Source organism: Portunus trituberculatus, chromosome 37 (assembly GCF_017591435.1).
Source record: "Portunus trituberculatus isolate SZX2019 chromosome 37, ASM1759143v1, whole genome shotgun sequence".
NCBI lineage: Eukaryota > Metazoa > Arthropoda > Malacostraca > Decapoda > Portunidae > Portunus > Portunus trituberculatus.
Genome location: NC_059291.1, coordinates 8,294,187 through 8,304,186, shown reverse-complemented (window position 1 = coordinate 8,304,186; position 10,000 = coordinate 8,294,187). Strand labels below are relative to the sequence as shown.

At 48.6% G+C, this 10,000-nt stretch overlaps 1 protein-coding gene across 2 annotated transcripts in view; it reads right to left on the bottom strand.

Moving 5' to 3' along the window:
* Window positions 1-2,260: 2,260 nt before the first annotated feature.
* The window catches only part of LOC123514307 (leucine-rich repeat extensin-like protein 5), a 117,239-nt gene continuing 109,499 nt past the window's right edge, over window positions 2,261-10,000 (bottom strand). For both annotated transcript variants that reach the window (XM_045272127.1, XM_045272128.1), the window contains exon 3: window positions 2,261-3,594. In XM_045272127.1, the coding sequence (XP_045128062.1) occupies window positions 2,399-3,594 (1,196 nt within the window). In that variant the 3' untranslated portion in view covers window positions 2,261-2,398. The remainder of the gene's footprint in view (window positions 3,595-10,000) is intronic.

The following is a 10,000-nucleotide window of genomic DNA, read 5'->3' as shown; positions in this document are numbered from 1 at the left end:
TGAAGGCGTGCACAGGTCAACACGCTGGTTTACACGGGACACACAAGAGCCTCGACGTGGTGTGTGCAGAGGGAGGTAGACAGTGCCAACCCACACACCCATACGCTGTTTGGCCGCCACCACCACTACGGCTTCCGCTCCTCCGCTCCTCTGCTCTCCGAACGGCTTGTTGGCTACTGCTGAAGGGCCGAGCGATGGGCAGGGGTGGGATGGAAGGGCGCAAGGTAAAGAAAGGGAAGGGGAGTTGAGGTAGTGGTGGTGGTGGTGGTGGTAATGGTGATGGTGGGAATGTTACGAGTCACAGTGGTGGTGGTGGTGGTGGTGGTGAATGTTACGAGTCACAGTGGTGGTGGTGGTGGTGGTGGTGGTGGTGCCACAAATAACACGCAGTAGTTGTTCTTATGATTGAAGCAACCGTCTCTCTCTCTCTCTCTCTCTCTCTCTCTCTCTCTCTCTCTCTCTCTCAAGTCTCTTTCCTCCTTTTACTTATTTTCCTATTTTGCCTCCTTCTTCTTCTACTCTTAATTTTCTGCCTCCTTTTCCTTCTTTCTCTCCTTCTCCTCCTCCTCCTCCTCCTCCTCCTCCTCCTCCTCCTCCTCTTCATCCTCCTCCTCTCCTATTTGTAACTCAGCCAGAGGACTGGAATAAAAAGATTAAAGCAGGAAGAAACACATAGGAGAAGGACGAAAGAATAAAAGTGAGAATAGGAAGATGATGATGCAGAAAAGGAGGAACAGGAAGGTGAGGAAGAGGAGACACTAAATCACCACAACACATTCAGTTAAGAGGAAAAAAGTAAAAGGAAAGTAAAAAAGGAAAAAAAAAGGATTGACTACTAATGAGCCGACACGAAGACCAGTAATTTACCTTCCCTTTTCCCTTCAGCAGTGAGGCAGTGAGCGTGGCGCGATCAGACACTGTGATCTACGAGTGTTGGGTACTGTCACACCGCGGCCGCCACTCACCAACTCTTGGAAACTTGTTAAGAACGTTGTGTACACCTGCAGGACGATCAAGGGAAGCGGAAGAAGCAGCGACATAAGGAGGACAAGTAGTGTACACTAGGGGAGAGGGAGTAGTAGTGGTGGTGGTGGTGGTGGTGGTGGTGTTTTCGTCAGTTCAAGGGTCAGCTCTACTCGAGAAGTGTCCAATCTGAGACTACATGAAACGGCTGCTGCACGATGGCCACTGATTGAAGCTTTGTCTTCCTTCTCTCTCTCTCTCTCTCTCTCTCTCTCTCTCTCTCTCTCTCTCTCTCTCTCTCTCTCTCTCGTGCACCTTCGCCGCCCACGCAGGGTCAGCGGCAGGGCCACACTGAGGCCGTCCAGGGGCACTCTAGGGCTCAGGCCAAAATTTCCACCGTCACTAGTAACATTATTATTTACAGAAGCTCGCCCGTCATGCTGGGCTTTGTTTTGCTGAACCTGAGTAAAAAACCTGAACTTTGGTCCGAGTTGCCCCTCTTGTGTGGATGAGAGAGGTGGTCAGCGGCGGTCGCACACACGCATGCACACGTCGATATGTAGGCGGAGAGCCTATAGGAGCACACGGCACGCCGGCGAGGGTGAGACACGGGTGGCTGTTGCATAATAATAAGGTGGTGACTGGAGCACCGCCGGGCGTTGTAGCAACACTCCGAGGCTCGCGTTGTGGTAACGCAGCTTCACGATACGCACGCTCACACACGCGCACACACATATGCACACATGCACGCACACACACACACACACACACACACACAAACGCACACACAGCGAGCTCTGTTCATCACTGCTTCAGACGAGAGGGTGGCGCTGTGCCGGGGCGGGCGGCACTCAGGGCCAGCGCGGGGCGGCGGGAGCACCGTAGTGAGGGGGGCAGAGGGGGAGCGGTGCGTCTCTCCCCTCCCTCTGCGCCTTCCCCGGCAGTGATTCAGCTATTGCAAGCGGCTTTCCTGCACAAGACACGCCTCCGCTACATCTTGCCGGAGCGCCGCGCCTCGCCCTTCTTTGGTCCGCCTCACACCACGTGCGGCGCCACCTTGAACCCGTAGTCGTCGTCAGCCGTGCCCGCCGCCGAGGCGCAGCAGCTCTGACTGGGGCTCTTGGACGCCGGGCACAGTGCCGCCGCCGCTGCCGCTGCCACCGCTGCCGCCTTTTGTTGGTCGTGGTGGTGGTGAGGGTGGTGGTGGGGAGGGTTGTGGTGGGGAGGGTGATGGTGGTGGTGATGGTGGTGTGAGTGGTGGTGAGGGTGGTGGGGGTGGGGGACATCAAGCAGGCAGTCATGGTGAGGGTCAGCCTGGTACTCCTGCTGCAGCGAGGCGGACAGACAGCGGCGGTGGTCACGGTCACGGAAGATGGAATACAAGTTACTTCGCTGCTTTGGTTTGTTGGTGGGAGGCTTCAGCGGCGTCAGACCCTCAGACCCACCCTGGGGCTGCTGCTGCTGCTGCTTGTTGTTGTTGCTGTTGTTGATGCTGGAGTTGCTGTTGTTGTTGCAATTGTTGTTGTTGTTGTTGCAGTTGCTGCTGTTGGTGCAATTGCTGTTGTTGCTGCTGATGATGCTGAGCTGTTTGGGGCAGCGCGGTGGCGGAGCTTGAAGCGGCTGTCGTGGGCGAAGGGGGCGGCGGCGGGCAAGAGGCGGGAGGTGGGGGAGGCAGAGGGCGAGACACTGGGGACTGCCCTGTTCTTTGCGGCTTTGGGGGCTTGGGTGGTGGGGCGGGCTTGGGCCGGCCCTCGGGAGGAGGTGGCGGGGGCGGGGGTGGCGGGGGTGGCGTCGATGGCGCATGTGTGTCCAGCGGCGGCGCCTCCGAAGATCCCGGCAGCCCCGCCGGCCTGAGCTGCTGCTTCTGGGGGGGAGTTTGTACTTCAGGGTGCGGGCGGCGCGGGCACAGTGGAGGCTGCGGCGACTTGGAGTGTTGGTGTCGCGCCTTGTGGTGCACCTCCTGCGTGGGCTGCCCCGCGCCGGCACTCCTGAAGAGGTGGGGCGGCCTAGCGGGTAGGGGCGGCGGCAGGGGCTGAGGGGCGCGGGGGGAGGTGGCCGCGTCGTACACAATCTCCTCGTACAGGTGGTAGTCAGCGGCGCTGTCGTAAGAGGACTCGGACGTAGTCTCATCGTGGTGGCAGCTGTGCCGCCGCCGCTCCTGGGGGAAGGGCACCTCCCGCAGGATAAAGTGGTGCGGGCATAGCGAGGCTACGGCGGCAGCGGCGTCGTGGAGGCTGTGCCGCCGCGGGTCGGAGGGCGCGGCAGCAGAGAATGTTTCGTGGAGGCTGTGACGCCGCGGGTCGGAGGTACAGGTGGCGATGCCGTGGAGGTGCAGGTGGTGCCGGGCCAGCGCGGCGTCACAGGGCGGCAGGAGGAAGCGACGCGCCAGGTGGAGGGGCAGGCGCGGGGCGGGAAGGCTCCGGGGCGCGTCAGGCGCGTCGTTGGAGTGGTTGCGGTCGTCGATTTGTGACAGCGGTGGGGGGGCGGCGGCGGACGGGCCGTGGAGGTCGTGGAGGACGGCCAGGAGACACGGCGCCGGACCCGGGGAGCAGGCGGGAGGGTAAGGTGGCGCGCCGCTCCCACCCACCCCGTCACTGACCGAGCAGCAGTCCATCTGAGGCCCCGTCCTCCCTGTGGGGGTGAAGGTAAAGGCGGTTAGGGAGAGCTCTCTCTCTCTCTCTCTCTCTCATACACACACACACACACACACACACACACACACACACACACACACACACAAACACAAAACACAAAAAATAATAATAATAAAATAAAAGATAAAAAAAAAAAAAAAAAAATAAATAAAGGAAAGGCCAATCCATCGATACACAGCGGCAAGACAGCTACACGTCCCGCACACACAGCGCCAGCCTCGGGACAATTCTCTCTGTCCCTCGCCGACTGAATCCAACACAAACAGTCAAAATCTTCAAGCACTACAGAAGGAAATAGCAACAAGAATGAAACCAGTAACATATGATGAAAACAGGGAAAAAATGTGATCAGACACTTTTTTGTCGGAGTTTGAAAGTAGAACGGAAATTATTCTCAAATTAAAGACACACACTCTCTCTCTCTCTCTCTCTCTCTCTCTCACACACACACACACACACACACAAAACAAAGGAAATGGTCTAGACTTTTGTGTGTGTGTGTGTGTGTGTGTGTGTGTGTGTGTGTGTGTGTGTGTGTGTGTGTGTGTGTGTGTGTGTGTGTGTGTGTGTGTGTGTGTGAGGCATTTTCAGGTCGCTGCGTCTTCAAGTATGTCTGTCTACCCATCAGGCAACCTCTCTGTCCATCAGTCTGTTTGTCTGTCTTTCTGTCTGTATGCATGTTCATCTGTCTGTCTGTCTGTCTGTCTGTCTGTAAATCTACTTCTTTACTGTCTAACTATATTATATCTATGAGTTTCTTTGTGACCAGAGAGAGAGAGAGAGAGAGAGAGAGAGAGAGAGAGAGAGAGAGAGAGAGAGAGAGAGAGAGAGAGAGAGAGAGAAAGGAAATTTGAGAAACCTCTCCAAACTCCGTCTCGTCTCTTTTTCCTCTTCACTTCATTAGCTTCATCTCTTTCAGCCTGCTCTCTCTCTCTCTCTCTCTCTCTCTCTCTCTCTCTCTCTCTCTCTCCTGTCACGGCCTATCTTATTTGCACATTTCTGGCTTTGCATTTCACGATTTTTCTTACTTTCTTTCCTCCTTCTCTTCATCATGCCTCTTGTTTTTCCACGTGTGTGTTTATCATTTTCTGACCCTGTCCACTAATTTATCCAGTTTTATCGGTTTCTATTCTCTCTCTCTCTCTCTCTCTCTCTCTCTCTCTCTCTCTCTCTCTCTCTCTCTCTCTCTCTCTCTCTCTCTCTCTCTCTCTCTCTCTCTCTTTCTCTGTTGTCCATCACGTTTCTTCTCCTTTTCGCTCGTGACCTCCATTTCCTTCTTTCCTGCTTTTCTCTTGCATCTCTCTCTCTCTCTCTCTCTCTCTCTCTCTCTCTCTCTCTCTCTCTCTCTGGTTCCTTACTGTGTGCTCTAGTCTTTCTTTGCCTTACTCTCGCCTCCTCCTCCTCCTCAGTAACATGCACCACAACAGCGGATAATCCTCAGTCTTCTCACACCCTTAGGAGTCCTCGCTTCACTGCTCTTCTCTTCCCTCCTCCTCCTCCTCCTCCTCCTCCTCCTCCTCCTCCTCCTCCTTCAGTCCTAATCCCCCTCACCTAAGCTAGATACGGACTGTTCACTGGAGTGGTAAAGTTGAGAGAGAGAGAGAGAGAGAGAGAGAGAGAGAGAGAGAGAGAGAGAGAGAGAGAGAGAGAGAGAGAGAGAGAGAGAGAGAGAGAGAGAGAGAGAGAGAGAGAGAGAGAGAGAGAGAGAGAGAGAGAGAGAGAGAGAGAGAGAGAGTAAAATACAGACACAAGAAAGAAGAAAACGATAGTGATGAAGAAAGCATTTAAAGGAAAAGAACGTGAAAGATAAAAGAGAAAAAGAAAATAATAAAAAAAGAAAATAGAGATAGGAAGAAAGACACCAAGAGAGAAAAGAGAGAAAGAAAGAAAAGAAAAAAGAGAAACATATAGAGAGAGAGAGAGAGAGAGAGAGAGAGAGAGAGAGAGAGAGAGAGAGAGAGAGAGAGAGAGAGAGAGAGAGAGAGAGAGAGAGAGAGAGAGAGATAAGGGGGGAATGGGAGGGAAGAGTTGAGGTTAGTTAGCATGAGGGGTTGTAATGGTACGCCTGGCCAATGTCCCAGTAGGTTTTGTGGTCAGTGGTAGCGACTAAGTGTTGTGTGTGGGTGTAATGCTAATGTAGGAATGGTTTTTGTATCGCGTGTTGGTGGTGGTGGTGGTGGTGGTGGTTCTCAGCGCGGGTCTCTTTTGTTCTTTGTTCCTATTGCATAAAGAGATGTCTTGGTCTGGTCTCCTTATAATACTACCTTAATACTACTCTCTCTCTCTCTCTCTCTCTCTCTCTCTCTCTCTCTCTCTCTCTCTCTGTATGTGTGTGTGTGTCTGCACTTCCATACTCCCAACATACATTTTTTTTCTCTGGTCTGGTAACACTGTTCTTTTCAAACCTTACAGTTATGTGTGCTTTGTGTACTTTGTGTGTGTTGGGGAGAATAAATATTTGTCTGGTAACACTGTGGGTCCTTTCTGTAGGTTTGGTAACAGTTGTCTTTTGTAGCAGTGACAGTACTTCTTTGTGGCGCCGCTGAGAGCTTTCTGAGTCCCTGCGACCCTGTGGCGGGGAGGGAAGGCAGGTGTTCTACGGCAGGGTAATATAAGAGTCTTTGTACGTAAGGCTAAGATGTTGGGGTTTCTCTCTCTCTCTCTCTCTCTCTCTCTCTCTCTCTCTCTCTCTCTCTCTCTCTCTCTCTCTCTGACGTCTTTCTTTAACGGCTTTTCTCTAATCTCTAATGTCCTGTTTTCTATTGTACTGTCTAACCTCACGTAACGTACACTAATCTAACCCAAACTAACTGTACCTTATGTTAGCACACCATTGGTATATTAACATTACCTTGACATATCTAACTTAACCTAACTCAACTTAATCTTACTTCATTTAACCTATCTTTTACCAAGCTATAATGAAGATAAATGGAAGTTATCTCATTTGATCTTAACTCACCTGCTAACGTAACATTACCCAGCCATGCCTAACCCTAACCAAACTTAACTGCTATTAGCTACCATAACACATTTTCATATTCATTCTGCTTACTATTTGGAGATTTTAAACAGTCTCAGATTAGAGTAGCGAAGACTCTGGCCATTAATCTTCTGACCTCCATAGACACTTCCTAATGTCAATAAAATCATCTAATCATACCCAAAACTCAAGGTAAAAATGCGTCCCATTACAGAAGAGGTTAACAACATGTACGTTAACTAACATGACCCTTTACCTAGCCATAGCAAACTTAGCTAAACGTAAACTAAACCTACTTTACCTAACCTAATGTATCCTCATTATAACCATCTAACCTTCTTACCTACTGACCTATCTACCTGTTCATCCACCCATCCATTCATCCACTTCAAACTTGCTTACCACATTAACCTATTTCACACCACGTAGCTCATGTCAACAGTCTATTGGCGCGTGTGTTTGTGTGTGTGTGTGTGTGTGTGTGTGTGTGTGTGTGTGTGTGTGTGTGTGTGTGTGTGTGTGTGTGTGTACAGTCATGAAGGTGTAGCGAGGTCAGTGCGTGTAGAGGTGTATTGTGAGAGCATCTGAGAGCGTCTGTGTATCTGAGTCCCCCACCAAGAGTCTGGAGGGGACTTGGGAGCAGCTTAGCCTCAAGAAGAAAGGGGATTGGCCGCTACAGGACGACTCAATCCCCGCCTCGTGATCCTGCGGCTTAAGTAATGGAGCAGCGGCCTGGTATACCCTACCTTGTGACTGCTCCGGGTAGGCAGGGAAAGAAAAGACGAAGAAATGGTTAGTCATAAGCTAGACAGAAGGTGGCGTTACTAAGGCTTTACAAAGGGCGGGGTGTCAATCAATGTTTCTCTCTCCCTGGAACCTACAGAAGAGATTATCATGAAAGGACAACGGAGAAAAGAAAGAAGAGTGTTATTTCTGTTTATATACTGAAGGTAATGTTATATCCGTGCTCTGAAACTTGAACAATTAGTAGATAAGAGTTATAAAGCATTGTTAGTAAGGAAAAAAGGCGTGGATGTAAAGAGATTCTCCCAAACTAAGCACAGGACATAGCAAAGTAAACAATTAGCACCTACGAGACTAAAAAAAAAAGCAAAAACAAAGTAAGCAAACAAGAGAGAACATACAAAAAAATAAACAAACACAAGGCAAAAGAAAGCAACACGAGAAAAAAACAACTAAAAAATAAAAAAAAACACTCAACACTGAAGACCATATATATAAAAATAAAGAAAATTGACGTAAAAAACGAAAGGAGAAGAAAAAGAAACACAAAAGACAAAAGAAAACAAACAAATGCGATAAAAAAGACGGAGATAAAAACAAGAGAGAACAAAAACAAACACACGACAAAAAATAAAAATAAAAATAAAGTTATAAAAAGACAAACAAAAAAGACGAGAGAGAAAGAGAAAGAGAAAGACAGAAGGAAAAACAACCCATGATAAGACAAAAGAAAATAAACAAATACGACGAAAAAGAGACGAAGGAAAAAAAAACAAGAGAACAAAAACAAACACGTCAAAAAAAAAAAGCTAGACAAAAAAAAAAAAAAAAAGCGAGAGAGAAAGAGAAAATTAGAAGACAAAAGAAAACAACCAATTACGACAAAAAAGAGACAGAGAAAAAAACAAGAACAAAAACAAACACAAGACAAAAAAAGATGAAAAAAATGCTTAAGACAAACAAAAAAACAAGAGAGAAAGAAGAAAACAAGAAGAGAAGACAACCCGCGGAGTGAGTAGCGAGAATGAACTAAGAAAGAAAGAAAAAAAACATGAAAATCAAAACAAACACAAGACAAAAGAAAACAAAAGGTGAAAAAAAGTTATAAATAAAGACAAACAAAAAAAAAACCGAGAGAAGAGAAAGAGAAAACAAGAAGACAAGACACCGCGCGGAGTGAATAGCGGGAGTGAGCTAAGATTGGGCGAGCGATTAGCGTGGCGAGGCCCAGGTGTGGTGTTCCAGGTGTCCCCGGGGGCGGCTGTGGGCTGGAGGGCGGGACACCTACACCCTGCGGGGACTTCTTAGTGTCCACCACCTGCACCGGGACACAGCAACCCCGCGGGGAGGATCACTTAGATGAGGGGGTGGTGGAGCTCATGGAGAAGGACTGGGAGGAGGGCAGGAGGAGGAATAGAGGAGAGGTGGAGGAGTAAATGGGGAGGTGCTAGTGGGAGTGAGGGAGGGAAGGAGGGCGAATGGTATGGATGAGTAGACAAGAGGAAGGTTGGAAGAGTGGATGAGTAGAGGAGTGGAGGGAGAGAAAAATGAGGTTTGGAGGAGTGTATGAGTAAGCAAGGGAGGAGAGAAGGAAAGGGAGGTACAGTGCTGGATGAAGGGATGCTATGTGGATGCTGTGTGAGAGGAGGAAGATGGAGAGAGAAAAATGTGAGGAAATGTGAGAGTAGGATGCAGGTGAAAGAACATAAGAGTAGGATGAAAAAAAATGAGGGAGAGAAGGAAAAGGAAAATTATGAAGGAAGAAAGAGTGAGTTAGATGAAGGTAGAGAAGGAAGAATAAGGAGGTATACGCATACTTATTAATTTAATTGAGGAAAAAATGTGATCTCCAGCAGATTAATGAAGTGTAATGATAATGACGGCGACAGGAGCGGTGATGAAGGTGATGACGGTAATAATGAAGGTCGCTGACATAATGAATGTATCCTGCATTTACCACCTCATAAAATCACCACCACATAATATATTCTCCCCCGAAGAAGCACCATCACCATAACAACAACAAAAAAAAAAAACTTGTGTACATAACTTATTTGAGCCGTAATTAATCGTTTCAAGGTTGATTAAGAAGAATTTATTTGCAACACACACACACACACACACACACACACACACACACACACACACACACACACACACACCTGAACAATGACCTGCATGAATCACCATCTTACACAGGTGTCCATTTGTCAACACCTGAGCTTACGAGGCGGCAATTTAGGGGCAAGCCACAGGTGACACAAAGGCGAGGGAGGCACCAGGTAGCAGGGAACACGTGCAGGTACACACAGGTAACGGTGAACACACCAGATAAATGAGGACTGAGGTAAACACGAAGAATTACGAGTCAAAATATCAAGCGACGCTCCAAGGTAAGAAAACAAAATGTGAGAACAGGTGTAATATAAGTGAAATAAGGTAGAGTAATATGGAAAACCAGGAAATATACGTCAGAAGAAGGAAAGAAGTGACACAGAATAAGAAAAAGTGCAGGTAAGAGGATAGAAGAAAAAAAAACAGAGACACAGACCAGAAAGATAACAGAAAGTAGGAAAAATGTAAGTCAACTGAAGGAAAAGGAAGGAACACAAAAAAACGAGGGAAGAAATAGTGAATAAGACACACAAACTAGTAA